The sequence below is a fragment of the Dermacentor variabilis genome, chromosome 4 (genome assembly GCF_050947875.1).
Source record: "Dermacentor variabilis isolate Ectoservices chromosome 4, ASM5094787v1, whole genome shotgun sequence".
Taxonomy (NCBI): Eukaryota; Metazoa; Arthropoda; class Arachnida; order Ixodida; family Ixodidae; genus Dermacentor; species Dermacentor variabilis.
In genome coordinates this window covers 104,063,233-104,079,586 of record NC_134571.1, presented here as the reverse complement: position 1 = coordinate 104,079,586, position 16,354 = coordinate 104,063,233, and the positions used below count along the sequence as shown (strand labels likewise).

The 16,354-nt window shown below is 48.9% G+C and overlaps 1 protein-coding gene across 1 annotated transcript; it reads left to right on the top strand.

Moving 5' to 3' along the window:
* The first annotated feature begins 13,068 nt into the window (after window positions 1-13,068).
* Window positions 13,069-15,857, top strand: LOC142578287 (general transcription factor 3C polypeptide 3-like). Its single transcript, XM_075687685.1, has one exon. The coding sequence runs from the start codon at window positions 13,069-13,071 to the stop codon at window positions 15,655-15,657; it is 2,589 nt and encodes an 862-aa protein (XP_075543800.1). The 3' UTR covers window positions 15,658-15,857.
* Window positions 15,858-16,354: the final 497 nt, after the last annotated feature.

Sequence of the window (16,354 nt, the reverse complement as noted above, 5' to 3'; positions counted from 1 at the left end):
TCACCGACGGTGGCCACAAAAACAGGCTGCCCGGCCGGGAAGGTTTGCTTTTTCCCTTCCGCTGCCGGGACGAGCGTAGCGTTGGTATGCTCGTCCGCTGCCATCGCTAATCGAAGAAACAGTTGTTAGGTTTTTATGTTGGGATTCGTCCTTCAGCAGATGCGACATCTCGCACATGTATGCGCGACTCATTTTAGAATTTGAATGTGTACTATTTCCTGGGGCACCAGCTTGTAAATTAGGCCCCCTTGTTCTGCTTGAACGGGAAGCCCTGCGATTAATTGTGCTGCGGATTACCGAAATTTGTTGCTAATAACGTATTACGTCTAGAAGTCAGGTTGCCCTCAATATTGTGCAGATCTCGTTTGCTGACGGTGCAAAAATTCTTAAATATGTACGCAGCTCCTATTAGCAGATTGGAAAACATATTTATTTCCCAGAATGCATTATTCTTCGGAGTACACTGGCCTTGGTTTCTTACAACACAGGTGATCTTTGTCCAAACATTTATTAATCCCTTAAATGTGTGTATCTGGGAGGTGCCACCTATTTGTGATGCGCGAGAGAGCTTAAAATAATTTATAATGACATCTACATAAACAATGCAAAGCGTTTTTCTGATAATATAATGAATGGACTATTACAAGACCATTTATTAAGTTTATCTATAAATACGGTTTTTGCGACAGACGCCTCACAATTTGGAGAAAAATCTGCAAGTGGCATTTTCGCTCCTGCTCTAGACTGGCCATTCTCAATCAGGATTCCGGACTACTTATCGGTATTTCTGGCTGAATTTCTAGCTGTAGTGTTAGCCTTAAGCAAACTAAATTCGTCAATATCGATGGAAGTCATTATAGAGGATTGTTTATGCTCATCGCTCACAACAACTAGCGGAACTAACGTTTTACGTACATTTAATTTTCTAGTGCCTGTCAACATAAATTTCATTAGATTACTTTTGGCGCCTGGACATAAGAAAATATTCATGAACGAAATGGCTGACAGTCTTGCGACAACGGCCCTCAACGGCTCTGTATTACCTTTACTTCAATTATCTGCAGCTTAACTAACTACTGCTAGATTAAGAAGATATGCAATTGCTCAAGACTTTTTGAACTCAACTACAGCTCATTTTCCAGAATATCGACACCTGCTGTTCCCTTGCCCAATTACGTCGCCGAACACCAGTACTAAACTTTTATCGTCACAGGGCTTGTTTTGTGCCCTCCCCTCTCGGTACCAAATCTGGGGACAAGATGAGACCATACATCATTTTTTTCTTATTCTGCCCCCGTTTTTTTTCTTAAAAAAAAAACATTTCAGAACCAACGTTCCGACGACATAGTTTGAAATTTTTCATTCTGAATGTTCTTTCTCTAGGAGCCTCCTCTCTCAGAAAATACCATAGGGATATTTGTTAAGCCGTGGAAGAATTCATAGTTGCTTCAAGGTGATTCTCCTAAACTCTCCAAACGTTATTTTTATTCATTTCCTCCCGACAATTTTACCAATTTTAGTATTAACACATCTTTCTAATGCCATCCAACTCTTGGCCAATCGCCCGCAGTGGGCATGCGCCATCGTAGATAGAAATCCAGTTCAATCGAATCCAATCCCGCTCTCCTCGGCCGAAAACCTCGTTAGAGTTCGTAGAGTCAACGTTGTAGGAAGTCATGGCAACGAAGTCGTCATTCCCAGAGGCAGCAGAAAACGCAGCTGATCGGTTGCCGGCATGATAGCGGCTGACGACGACATGACAAGAGCACCATAATCACGTTTGCATGATGGCAGTATGATTAGAGTACAATGAACAAAATGAGGTTCGTTACAGCGCAACACAATATACGGACAAAAGGAAGGTATAATACGACGACACGGAGCCGTGTCCTCGTTTTATACCTTCTTTTGTACTTGTCTTGCGTTGCGCTGTAATGATACTTACTATGAATTCCAACCAACTGGCCCAACTTGCCGTTTTGGTATAATGAAGAAAGTTGATATGACGGAACGACGAAGGCGATATGACGACGATGACATGTCGACAAGGGGATGACGCTACTGAAATGATGACATTGATAAAACGAGAGCGTGGCGACAACACGACGACAGTGTGACGACGATGGCGTGATGACGACGGCACGACGAGTGTTGGATGGCAAAGATGGAATGTCGACGATGCAATGACCTCGATGAACTCACGACCGTAACCCCATACCTACTGGCCCATGCTATTAGGGAACTCGGGTGACTGGGCCGGGGTAAGAAGATGACGACGACAGTATGACGAGACTAGGATTGCGAGGCTGGAATGGCTGCATTGAAACGACCAGAATGGCATCACGACCAGGAGCGCAAACCTAGCGGCCTGAGCACTGAGACAACTTGGGTCACTGGGTCGGCGTAAGAAACTAGATAGAGAGATAAACTGAAAACGGCTGAAGTAAGCGAAGAATACTATTCGCTTTAAAGTAAATAGTATTATATGACGCAGTTAAAAACGGCAGATTCCGCCATGAGTCTCGCGTTTGTATGTTATATGGTAAGGACATTTCTGTCATGACAACAGCAAACTTGTCATTACGACAAATCGCGATTCAGGCTTACTTCAGAAAAGCTTGTGACGCGCTCTGTCACGGGTAAACGTGCACTGGAAATATGTGTGGTTACTATTTGCTCTATGCTATGCGCTTGCCGAAGTAATTTCCGAAGAGCTACGGTTACACCGAGATGATCAAACCGAGGCTCTTAGAATTAAACCACATATAGATGGCATTTGCTTCTGACTGAAACAGCAATTATATGGACAGTCCAAGCGCATTTACGTCGTCGTCGGCGTCATCACTGCCGTCGTCGCCGCCGTCGTTCCTTATAAAGTCCATATGCGATAACATAGCGGCCACGCGCCGTAAGCTGTGGGTGCGAGTGAAAGCGCGGAAGTGGGAGCCGAGAAGGGTGGTGGCTCGATCTTGCGCGTGGAAGAGGAAGTCGGAGAGGAAGCGCGCCGTTTTCCATCGCGCGCAAGGCAGCAGGGGGGAGGTGGGAGGTGCATTCCACTCCGGCGGTAGCTGCGTGTGGCGTGGCTGAGCGCGGCCGCGCAGACATTATTTTGAAAGCGATCTTCTATGGGTACAGAGTGTGTAGGTCGAGGACTGATAGCTTCTTGTACGCTGTGTTCTCGCCGGTCGCGTTGAAGCAGGAGGCAGCACGAAGGTTAGTTGGCTCGCTGCTGCTGCCGCTCTTCCTCACGCCAGCTTTCTGACAGCGAGTGTCCGTAGTCGTCGAGTGAGATGTGTTTATGTTTGCCTGTGCGCGCGTGACACCATGCTTGTTAATTCTGTTAGTAAACGAATGTTTATAAGTTTATACGGCTGATAAAGCTCCGCATTGCTGTCGAATAAATTGCTATAGCAATCGATGCTTCGCCTTTCGGGCGAATCTGCAACGTTTCTTAAACTATACAGGTTTTCTTCATTAAAAGGCTATGAGCGCGGCGAGCAGCGTGCTTTTGCAGACTAGTTTCTTGGCTAGGCAGACATATTTTGCCGCTTATAAAGTGAGGAGTAGGTGGAAAATGTTTTATTCAAAACCATGTTAAAATGGGACGAAAATGTCAATTGGCGGAAGGCCCCTTGTGGTCAGGCAGCCAGAATTCCTTGGATTCTGGCGGCTGCCTCTGTTCGCAACGTGACCAAGACTGGCACGTCTGAATCCGAGCAGAGTTCCCACTGCTGAGGAGTAGCGATTCGCAAGCCCCGGAGTTTGCAATTTTGGGGCATGTGAGGGCAACCCCATAAAATGGTATTGAGGTCTGCTCCTTCTGCAAGGTAGAGTTTACTGTAGGTAGAGTATATGTAGGGGTTTATGTGTCAGTATATTAAGGGGCCGCAAAACATGGCCGCAATTAGTACATGACCGGGGTAGTTGGAGAAGTATGGGAGAGGCCTTTGCCCTGCAGTGAGCGTAACCAGGCTGATGATGATGATTAGATTAATGGGGATGGGAACGTATTCGTTTATAGTTGCCTCAAGACAGTTTCCTGTCCTTTAGTTGGGGTTTAATCTGTGGAGGGATATTCGAGTCTAGCCAACCAATAGTGTTGAGCTATTTACGGATACGCTGCCATATGGTCGCGCATCGACGGCCCCATCATCTCTGTCTCTATATGCTGAACTCCGGTTAGTATTGGGATCTGCCTGCGGATGGCGAACGCTCGAGCTTGGTCGTGGGCGGCCTCTTTGCCGGGGAGCGAGGTGTGGGCTGGAGCCCAGAGAATTTGGTCGGTGAGATGCTAATAGTTATGATTGAGCATTGAATTGTCGATTGGGGAAATGCGTCCCTGCGTGGAATTACAAAGGCTGATTTGGAGTCGCTTGTGATGTCAGTATTGGGGTTGGCTGATACGGCCGCTTCCAGCACCTCTTCCGGGTTAGACGTCTTTACCAATCCTCCCTACCTAAGTTGACCTTCGTAGTTGACGACGGCCACCGAGAACTCCAGGTGATCCGGGATCTCTACCGCATTGACGTACGCCGTTTTCCTATTGGATTGAAAACGAGTGTGTAAGGTTTGGGAGCATACTGCCCGTCTTTTTGAGTGATGGGTAGGATGCATGTATAAGGGGATGGGAGTAATTTTGAGGGATCCCCACTGGTCAGGCGAGATTTTGACCTTGAAGGCGAGGACAGGAGTGTAGCGGATGCCAGCTTCGACAAGCGTGAAGCGGCCTGACGGGGTTTGAGATAACTTCTCGTATTGCGCCGGGAGATGCGCCTCGATCATATTGCCCAATGTGTTCTCGAGTCCTATAGAGCAAAGAGCTTGGCTGTAGGAGTCCGCACGGGGAGACCAGCAGCCGTCTTGTACACTTTCCGCAGCAGCGTATCGACCCTGGTCCCCTCTGCTCGTATGAGGCGGATGTATAGGGTATTATTTAAGTAACTCTGCTAAGTACGAAGGCCTGAACCAGCCGAAGCAGGTTCGGCTCCTTCATGCCCGCATACATATTACTTATCCTGGTGGTGAGGCTAAGGGTTTGCAAGACTGTGGTCTCCAGTGGACTAACTGTTTCCTCATTGCATCCGGTGTTTCGAATGTGAAGACCTAGAACCGTGGTCATGTGGACCTCGAGGACAGGCTGTTTGCTCAAGGGTATAGTGATTTTGGGTGGGGGGTTCTTAATGTTCTGCGTGCCGCAAAATTCGCGCAGGAGGATCAACTCGGATTTCTGCAGTGGACACGAGAGTTCCTTATCACTCCCGTAGCATTTCACGGTGTGGACCGCTTCCTGTAAAGTGAGTTTCAGGAGACTAATTAAAGAAAAATGTGTTCAATAAATTTTCTCATAAAGCCTTGGTGGCAGCTGTTTGTATGGCAAACTTAGAGGCAGTCACATTCTATTGTACCACTTTTTGTGCAAGGAAATTGCACCTAATTAGATATATTTATCGAATTTCTACGCTCGATCCAGGAAATGTCAAAACCGGGCACGCCCCTCTGCTACGGCAAAGGGAAACGCCCCGTGACGAATCGCGTGACACAGTTTGAATCAGGCATGTCGCCGCAAAACTTTGATACAGCACGGGGTGATATTTGCTTGAGACGGTCGGTTTTGAACTTCGTCAGGCTTTTCGTCACGGGTTTTTTTTTCTTTCTTTCTGATGTAATAGCGAGGTGGGGTATTTTTTTGCGCTCCCGGTGGGATCTGTTTCAATATTGCCTGAATTGAGCGTCGAAATTCATTGATGAATATCTCGAATTAGTTGCGATATTTAAGATTAAGAAAAGGAGGTTGCATTAAAGTGTGAGTGCCTCCAAGTTTGCCATATAAACAACCACTAACACGACTCTAAAAGTAAAGTAAATAAAATGTTTTTATTAGCTTTCGGCAAGTCCACGTTATTCGCGGCAAAGTTCATCCGTCTCGCCTAGAAACACCTCCACAAAAACGCCACGTTAGTTACGTTCATAGCCTTTTTTTAAAAAGAAATATCTGCATAAAAAGAAACACACCTTATGTAGTTGCGCACTTGTCGAGATAGAAGACAGAAGCACAAAAAAGGACGAAAGTTTTGATGACACAACTCCTCTGCTGAAAGACTAAAATGTATGTACAACGTAGCGCCCGAGATGTTTGTTTGTCTTAGCTAAACGCGCACTTTACTGAATAAACAAGTAGATCAAAGCACAAGGGAGCTCGAAACCCTTTTTGAATAACGCGAACAGCGGGGATCGGGAAGGCAGAAAAGAGATTGCGCTTTCTACTTTCAGAAAACAACCGCCGCCGCGTAAACAAGAGGAAGAACTAATGCGATTGCAGAGACAATCACTATGCAGGAGATTACAGCACACCCCCGTGCCATGCTTCGATGGTGTTGCATTCCAAACACGTCGCGCACGCAGTCCGCGATTGCATATCCGTATTCTAAATATGGATATGCTCTCGTGAGCTGCAGTCTGTATAGGCTTATTTGTTGTGAAGCCGTAATGCTCTCACTCATAAAGCGCGACCAAAGAAAGCGTCTCTTTTAATCTTTCTCCGGAGAAAGCATTGCTAAGCACTTAAATGTAAAACGCATAATTCTGTTAGAACCCCTCTCGCGATGAACGCCGACGTTAATGCGATTAGCATTGAATCAACGCAGCCCCACACCGTAGCTCTATACCACAGAGACGCGTCATTTATGAGGCGAGTGTGCAGCTGGGCTCCTCCCTCGCGTTTCCTGCTGCATACTCTCCACCATCTAGCGGTGCCGACGCGAAGTTCGCGCCTCGCGCGTGGCACGTGTGGGAATTCAGACAAGGTAGCCTAAATATGTGAGACGTGGGTTCATCCCGCCCAGCACCGGATGAACTTTAAATAATTTTTTTTCGATGAGGAGCGGCACATACCAACCGACACATATATACCCACTGACACACACCGAGAGACTGAAGTTGGCGTCAAATGGATTCGTCGAAGAGCGGCACACACATATATTTGCACACGCACACCGACCCAAGTTGGCGTAGTCCACGTTATTCGTTGACGCCAACGTCCACGTGACGTTGGCGTCAAGGAAGCTCATAGTAAAGCGGCCCATACTCAGTGGCACGTGCACAGTGACACAAGTTGGCGTCAAAGAAGTTCATTGAAGATTGGGTCGTACCCAGTGCCACATACCCAGAGATCCATGTTGTACTGCGGTTTGTTTCGAACTCTGCTTGCTCAGAACAGCAGCCCGAAGTGCTGTACCTATTAGACCATGGAATACCCGATGACCCAAGTTGGCGTAATAACGGTCACAGACTACAGGCAGACCCACCGACCGACCCAGGGAAGTGCATAATGTACCTCAAGAATGCTAAGCACATTAACAGACGGTTTTGTACAAGGCATTCGCGCGCGTTGAAATTAATTATCTTGTGGCGTGCAAAATCAGTGATGAAAATGAGTCACAATAATTAGGAGGATATATTTTTTTACTGAGCAGAAGGCCCTATAGCTGACGGTCTTTGCTTGGCGGATAAATGGCCCAGCCACGCCTAAGCCTGCTTCGCTTCTATAGGCAATGGCCTGTCCCTAGCCAGCCGCCGTTCTACTCATCTACCTGGACGTCGGTGCTGCTACAGTCTTTTAGAAGGAGCATCCGCGAAAAGGTCAAGGCAGGCTGTGGCCGTAGACCTAATTTGCGCGGAAGCCCCTGTTCGAGATTTTGGGCAGGCTACTGACACAGCGGAAAAATATCGCTACATCCATAGATTCCACCTTTCTCAGAAAACACCATCGTCAGTATACTTTAGAACCAGTAAACCAGTTTTTGGAAATAAACAGTTTGGTCTGACTAGTTTCCTATAATCACGACGACAACGTGCTAGCAATGATTTATCACTATCGCTCAAACCATTTCTGTGCACCGTCAGATGGCTTTAGGCCTAACGAAAGCTGTAGAGGAGCTCGAGCGTCTGCGGTCATAATAGCGTCGTATGATTCTGAGGGCCCGGTGCATTTTCACTTCTGGAGCACACTTTACGCTCTCTTCCACGTGTGCGTGCAATTTATATTTCGAGAATTGTGAAAACCGTCATCGGTTGAACTGCGCTGAGAGAGAGAGAAAAAAAAACAAGCTTTAATGATATTCTGGAGATGTTATAGCATATAGCTGAGCTTTACACTTAGCAAATGTACTCGTTGAATCTTCAAACAGCGAGCCGGATCGCGCTTGCGCCCGACATGCCAGTTGTGTACACTGCCGCGCGTACTCGAAGCCTATTTCGTGTCAGCGGTTTTGGTGGCCGACTTGTGGCCTTTAATTGCCGCTGCCGCGGAAGATGAGGACGACAACGCGAACTGAGTCGCTGAGTGTCGTGGACGACAAATACCCGAGTCGTTAACGAAAACAACGATGGTGTCGGCTTGACAGTCTAGGCTTCCTTTAAATTAATATTAGTAGTTGTTGCCGTAGTATTATGTGACAATACTATATAAAACTATATGGTCCGTTCACATGAAGCTATACAAGAAAGTAAATTAGATCCGGCAAGCATATTAACATACGGAGCAACGTTGTTGGTTCTTCAAGGCGTCCTCGGCTTTCCCCATCTAAGCGAAATTATATCTTCATGAGAAACGGGCGTCATATCTGAGGGAATCACGCGCAACTACTGACAGAGGTGGCCTGTATAATTCACAGTCCTTGTATACGTAAATCGCTTGTTGTCGGCCTGTTTCCTTCTTACTAGCCGATGAACGGTGGGCCTCAGCACACATAGGTTCTGCTTAATCGGCATGCTGATTGAGAGGAGTGCTGGGTGATACCATTGCGCATTTAACTCTGACCCGGGACTCGTGTCTGCGAGCAGTGCACGATACAGGGATCCTGGGACGTATCACACTTTTCTGACGAATTTTAGCGGCACTATTCCAGATAACCTGAAGTTCCCTCACATAGACAAATTCGCCATGCGCACTGCTTTGACTAGTTACCAGGGTGGCTGCACTACGTCTGACTGGCCTCAAAAGCAGGCAGCATGGAATTTGACAAAATGGCGCAAAAGTGACGGCTTTCTGGATAGCGCCCTAGGTCTAACGGACTTTCGCCACCATTACTAGCATGTAGTTAATGACCAGCGATACCATGGTTACCAGGGAAAGGACCATGTGTAACCATGTATGGCCGAGCGTTGGCCGGGAGTACATTGCGCCTACATGAAGTAAAAATGAGGATACGCGCCAGGTTTGTATACAATTAAGCAATTTTTTTGGCCTACCTTCCCTGCGGCTTGGCGAGGCTGCATCTGGGTTGCTCAGAATCTCGGCGGATATGTTTGTCGATCTATATAGAAACCTTATATATGCTCTGAATTAAAGTACTTGCGAACGGTCTTACATATAGTACAAGTATGCACACATTTGTTCCGAGTAACAAAAAATGCATTCCTACATCAGACCTGTACATATGATGTCGGCTTACAGGTATCTCTAAAGCGCACCGACTTGTTAATGTAATGGTGAATCATATTGTTACGATGTATAGGAAACAGGAGACAAAGACACTTCTCGCAGAAGTAGTCTGTCTAAGAGAATCACAATCTCCGAATCACAAACTCAATCGCAAACTCCGAATCAGAATCGCCAAATTAGACTCTCAGATCCAACAATACGCTATCAAATTTGCGGCACAGCAATGGACTCAGGTTTGCGAAGGAGCGTATGGTAATCTCAGCACTAAAAAGACCTGGCAATTGCTTCGGCACCTGCTCGACCCCACCACGTCTAGGATGCACAATAACCACCAGATGAATAAACTGCTGCATGAACATGCAACCCACCTGCCGATCATGTTCAGCAACCTGGCCTCCAAACATATGCCCCCTCCTACGCAAACACCTATGCCAAACTATGCTGGTAAACTGAATGAGGAGCTTTACAGTCCCATCACATAAGCGGAGGTTCGACATGCCTTCAACCAACTGCGAACCACCGCGGCACCAGCTCCAGACTCTGTGACCAATGAAACGCTTAGCAACCTCGATGAGCAATCCATAGGCAAACTCACTGAGTATTACAACCACTGTCTCGGAAAGGGGGAAATACCCCAACAATGGAAAGCAGCCAAAGTGATCTTCATTCCAAAGCCGAATAAGCCAGTTCACATTGATAACGTCCGTCCAATTTCTCTCACTTCATGCATAGGGAAAATCTTGGAGCACGTAATCCACCTATGCCTCTCCAAATACATTGAACATAATAACTTGTTCCCTTCGTAAACGACTGGCTTTCGCAAATCTCTTCCTTGTCAGGATGTAATACTAAGGCTCAAAGAAGACATTATCGAACCGAGCGACGCACGTGACACACAAGCGTTGCTCGGCCTCGATCTCAAGGGCGCCTTCAATAACGTGTCCCACTTGGCCATACTACGCAAACTTAGCAGTATAAACTGCGGGGAGCGATTATACCGCTATATACGCAGCTTCCTCACGAAGCGCACTGCGACGCTACAATTAGGCAGCGAACAATCTGGCCAAATAAGTTTAGGAAGCACTGGCACGCCCCAAGGGGTAGTACTTTCCCCCGCCCTCCTCTTCAATTTGGCTATGCCACCTTTAGCTTCCACTCTCAAGAAGATTCCTGACCTCCGATTCACACCGTACGCGGACGATATTACGCTGTGGATGACCGGAGGTTCTGGCGGGCACATCCAAGACACCCTCCAAGCAGCAATTGATCAGGTCGAACAAGTAGGTAACGAGTTGAATCTCACGTGCTCCCCCACCAAATCACAGCGTCTCGTGAATTGCAATCACGAGACGCTTCAGGACTTCAGCCCCGAATATCCAACTCATGATTGAAGGGCACCCTATACCCCAAGTAGAAAGGATACGGGTCCTAGGATTACACCTCCGACACAACCGAGCAAATCAACATACCGTGCAAGCACTACAAACAACGGTAGATAATACGCTCCGCCTGATAGGGAGGATCTCCAACAAACACGGAGGGCTTCTTAAGAAGGAGCTAAGTCAGCTAATCAAGGTTTTTGTCTTAAGCGAAATCACCTTCACACTACCATATCTCTCGCTCTCTAAGCAGGAAGAGGATACTGTGAATTGCTTGATCCACATGATACACAAAGTCGCTCTTGGTGTTTCAATTATAGCATCCACACATAGGGTGATGGCCACGGCCACACTATATACCCTTCAAGAATTAACCGAAGCACATCTATCATCGCAATACCACAGACTCACTACTACTGAAGCTGAACGTGAGATCCTGTGACAACTTCATCATGCTCCACTATTCAACGAAAGCAAGCGACATCAACTTCCTCGAACATACACGGCCAATACCACATCCAGCCCCTACCCAGAAACATGCACCCCAAATTTCACGTCAAATGCCGCAAACTTCGAGGCAAGGCGCTACAACGCAGCTACGGACAGGCTGAAGGAGTCTACTATGTGGACGCTGCAGCCTACACCCCTAGACATCGTTATGCTCTAGCGGTCCTAGACAACCAGGGCAACACTGTTTGTTTAGCATCAGTCAAGACCACCTCGGCGAGCGACGCAGAAGACGCCGCCATTGCACTCGCATCAGGGCTACCCGATTGAGACGTCATCATTAGTGACTCTAAGACTGCTATCTGGAACTTCAGTAACGGCTACATTAACAACCTAACGCACTCTCTACTTGTCGCTCACCCACCAGAAAACGACACCGCTCTCGTATGGACTCGAGCACATCAAGGACTCCACGGCAACGAAATGGCTCATGCCGTTGCTCGAGGATTCACGGACCGAGCGGCCGCAAATATAGGCCTAACTGTAGAACCCAATGACTCCCAACAACACACCAATAAAGACACACTCGTCACATTCCATGAAATTTGCACGCATTACAGACACCAACACCTAATGTATCCACCTCTCTCTGTGCCTAGAACGCACCAGAGAGAAATACTGTGGCGCCAACTACAAACACGCACTTTTCTTACCCCGCGCCCTTTGTACTTATTCTTTCCCGCCACATACCCGACACCCAAGTGTCGCTTTTGCCCTATCCCGATAGCAGATCTCTCCCATATCATGTGACAATGCCCCATCAAAACACCCCCCACCCCACCCCGCACGCTTAAACCATTAATTAGTAGCGAGGAGCTGTGGGAGACTGCCCTGCGCAGCTCCGATCCCACCCTACAGGACCGAGTCCTGAGGTGGGCTGAGGAGGTAGCAGAGGCCTACCACGACTGGTAGACGGACTTCTAACCACACAATGTGGTGACGGAAGCCTGCTGGGACTGGAGTACTTAGATCTCCCTCTCTCCCCGGCCCCTCCCCTCTCTTAAAAGGGGAATAACGTTCATTCATTCAATAATCATCATTCTTCTTCTTCGGATATTGGGCTCTATGAGACGGACTTGTTTTGATTTAGTTTGTGGCTATTGTTATGGTTCAACCCATTACGGGGGATCGGTCATGAATTGGGCGGCAGTAGGTAAAAAGGAAAGAAACCTTAAATTGAATTTAGTAAATTAGGGATGAGATATTAGGTAGTCATGTACAAATAGTAGAAGTGACAATAATTAACAGATTGATTTACTTTTATTTAGCCATTCGTTATGTACCACTGGGTGTGCGTCCGTATTTGCCGATCCTGCAAAATGAGTGTGTGCCACTGTGACATGACAGATACAAAATCCTTGAATGTAGCTAGATATTTGTCGTACTTCTCTGTGCATACACCTGTCATCACCGGTCATTCCCCAGACAAGCATCATCACCTTTGAGTTAGATAAAATAAATATTGACATGCCATTACACGTAGCCTAGCATGAAATTAAACAAAATTGTGGGCATTGCCCTTATCTGCAAAATATTTATTTAACCCCTTTACTAAAGTTTCGCTTCACTTATTTTCTTACATGCGCGTTGGATCTGCATATTTATTGTTTTTCTTTAGATATATGGCTAGCCCGTCTCGAGGTAGCTTCCATGTGTGGGCACTGGAAGACTAAGAAGAAGAAGTGAACAGTTCGCCGGGGCTTTGTGATTTGAAACGTAGCTGGCCACCGGGCAGTGGTGATGACTGACGAGACGGATCCGTTCAAGGACATCCTCGGTGAAATCACCGACGATCAGTGGGACGAATACAGGGCCTTAGAGGTGAATCTGCAGCATGGTGGCCTGCTTCACGATGACACGTCGTCGGAAAGCTCGGTTAGCTGCTGCACGACGCCAGACCTATCGGAGGACAGTGACGCGACTGATACGGACGATATCGGAGGGCATAACGAAAGGCTCTACGCTAATTGTACCGATGCAGATATCCCGTTCGACAAGATGACAGGGTTCGCGGACTCCTTCTTCGCGTCAGAGGACGAAGACTCCGAAGAGGATGACTCGCTGGAAAACGACGTCAGCGAGGATCAGCTCCCACAAAAGAGGGACGTTCGCAAACTGCCGCGCTATCTCCAGGGACTAATGGGTGAGGCGAACGTGTGCTTCGCGCGAGGTAGTCACGAGGATGCCGTCAAGATGTGCCTGGAAGTTTTGCGGCTGGCGCCCACTTCGCCTCTTCCCTACCAGACGCTCGCCATGGTCTACGAGGAACTGCATGAGCCCAGCCGATCGCTGCAGTTCGCCCTGATCGCGGCATACTTGGGCCCACAGGACGCGTGCGAGTGGAGCCGGTTGGCACAGCTTTGCCTGGAGCATGGTCTCATGCGTAAAGCAGCTTCGTGCCTCGTCAAGGCACTGCGCGCAGACCCGCGCGACTTGGAGCTGCGGCGCTGGCTATGTGCGCTGTACGAGCAGCTGGGCGACGAGCGCCGCGCCCTGGTTTCATGCGCAGCCCTCGCCCGCCGAATGGACGAACCGGCCGAGTGCCTGCAGCTATCGCGACGCCTCGTGGCCGTCTATCGTAAGCGGGACAACCTGGCTGGAGCTGCGCGAGTGCTCCTAAACGTCGCGACTAAGTTCCCCACGCACGTCCCCACTGAAGATATCACCACGCTGCTGGAGATACAACTGGCACTCAAAATGCACTCAGAGGCGCTGCTACTGCTTCACAGCCTCTGGGGAGTTGAGCTGCTGCCACTTCCTGAGGGGCACGAGACGATATCCGCAGAGCTACTCGCCGACTCCCTAGTCGCTTTTGACAGATGCCTAGTACCAGCTGAGCTTCCCGTTGATATTAGGACGAAGCTAGTGCTGTGTCTAATACATCTGGGTGCACGGCACCTCGTGATGGATCTGGTGGGAAAGCTGCAGCACGAACTGAACCCCGAAGAAGAGGGTGGCTTTCTGCTGGACGTGGCGGAGGCCTTCATGGATAAAGGCTTCGAGCACGATGCTCGACCTCTTCTGCGCGTCCTTGTGCGCACTCGCAACTATGGGCGGGCGGCTGTTTGGTTCCGGTATGCAGAATGCCTGCAGCGACTGGGCGAATACGGGGATGCAACAAAGGCGTACGAACGCACGTGCGAGCTGGCACCGCGCCATGCGCAGGCGCGCCTCTCCCTGGGCCAGCTGTTAGACGCGCAGGGGCATCGGCAGCGTGCCATCAACTGCCTCGCCACAGACGCGCGATATCTGCAGGATACCAACAACAGTACACCGGAACAGCAGCAGGACTCGGCGTCCGTGCTGCTTTGTAGGGCGCACCTACTGTGGGAGTCTGGACCGCGCGAAGCTTTCATCGAGGCGGCTATGATGTTGGTGCAGGCGCACTGTTTGTCTGTCCGCACCGTAGAAGAATACGACGCAGTGTACCTTAACACCACTCACTTGGGTCGCATGAAGGCTCTTCGCGATCTGCATGAGGAGCGCGGATTCACGACAGGCTGGCTTCCAATGGAGAGTGGTGTTTCTTTCGACGAACTGCAGGCGTGTTTCCTCGAGCTGTACCGAGCGCTGCACGAAAGCGGCCGCATGGACGATCTCAGGCAGGTTGCCACGGAAGTCCTCGTGTCGCCCCTGTTCAACAGGGACGCGACGAGCACTGAGGAGCTGGAGTTCCTAAGTTTTCTTGCCCATTACCAGGACCCGTACCATGTAGAGCACAGCTTCCCCCTCGTCCGTGCCATGGTGCTCAAGTATCCGGAGCAAGTACGCGCGTGGAACTTGCTGGGCCTCGTGGCGGACCAAATGCCGGCGTACCGCAAAAAGGGCTTCTACCTCCGGCTACTCTACAAGCACGAGAACAGCGTGCCGCTGAAGCTTCTCAACGGACACAATGCTTTTCTCTCGGCAAACTATAGGCACGCCCTGGCGGAATACACGGAACTGCTGAAACAGGTTGGAGAGGAGGAACCAATGCTGCTGTTTTGCGCCGGCATCTCCCTGGTGCACCTGGCAACCCAGAGGGTTTCAGAGAACCATCACTGGCTGGCCACTCAGGGGATGGCTTTCCTGGGCCGCTACCTGGTCGCGCGGGGCAGCGGTTGCCAGGAGGCTCTCTATAACGTAGGCCGCGCTCTTCACGAGCTGGGCATCCTGCACCTGGCGCTCCACATGTACCAAAGGGCGCTCGCCGCACCGCCGGCTCTGCAGGAAGTGCCAGAGGTGTTCGATCTGCGGCGGGAGATAGCCTTCAACGTGAGCCAGCTGTACCTGCTCGGAGGCAACGTTGAACTGGCCCGGTGGTACATCGACCGCTACTGCGTCGTTTGAATCGGACAGCACTGTGCGGGCTAGAATTGCTTGCATTTACAAAATTCGTACTACCATCTGCTTTGAACACTGGGATTTGTGCACTTCCTACATGACCACACTATGTGATATTGCCATCAATATGTAAGATTTCAGCGAGTCGAGATGAAGGCCGTTAACCAATTCATTCGGTAAGCAAAAGCATGACGGGCAAAATTTTGATTGGCTATTAACAGTACGCATTTCGCAGCTTCAGTTCAAGTTTGTGCAACGCAAGCGTTGGTCCTTAAATTGTGCTTTTTGTGCAAGCTTCAATTCCATTAACGTTACGTTTCTTTCGCTCAAACAATTTGTTCTCGCTAGACATTAGTATAGTGATGCAAAAACAAAATCGATGGCTCTCGTGTCCATTAGCCACACGAAGTACGTAGCTCTTTTCAATATGCCTCCGGAAATTACGCAAATGCAGGTTGGCCTCGCTATGTTTACCTGATCACCAAACTTTGTTATAAAAGTGCTGTATACCATTGCTCGCAGTTCTGCAGGTTGCGGAAACATTTTGGCTATGACGCTTGACCTATTCGTATAATTTTGTGAGGAAGAAACCTTACTTTTCTCATTGACGTTTTTATCACTTGCGCGCCGAGTACTGTTTTTGGGCTGAACAATGAAGCGGAAAGCCTGGCTTTGCCACTGCTCCTAAATTGTGTAGAAGGTG

Bases quoted from the DNA above. Each gene is read 5' to 3' on its own strand.
- LOC142578287 (XM_075687685.1), top strand. From the start codon at position 13,069: ATGACTGACGAGACGGATCCGTTCAAGGACATCCTCGGTGAAATCACC.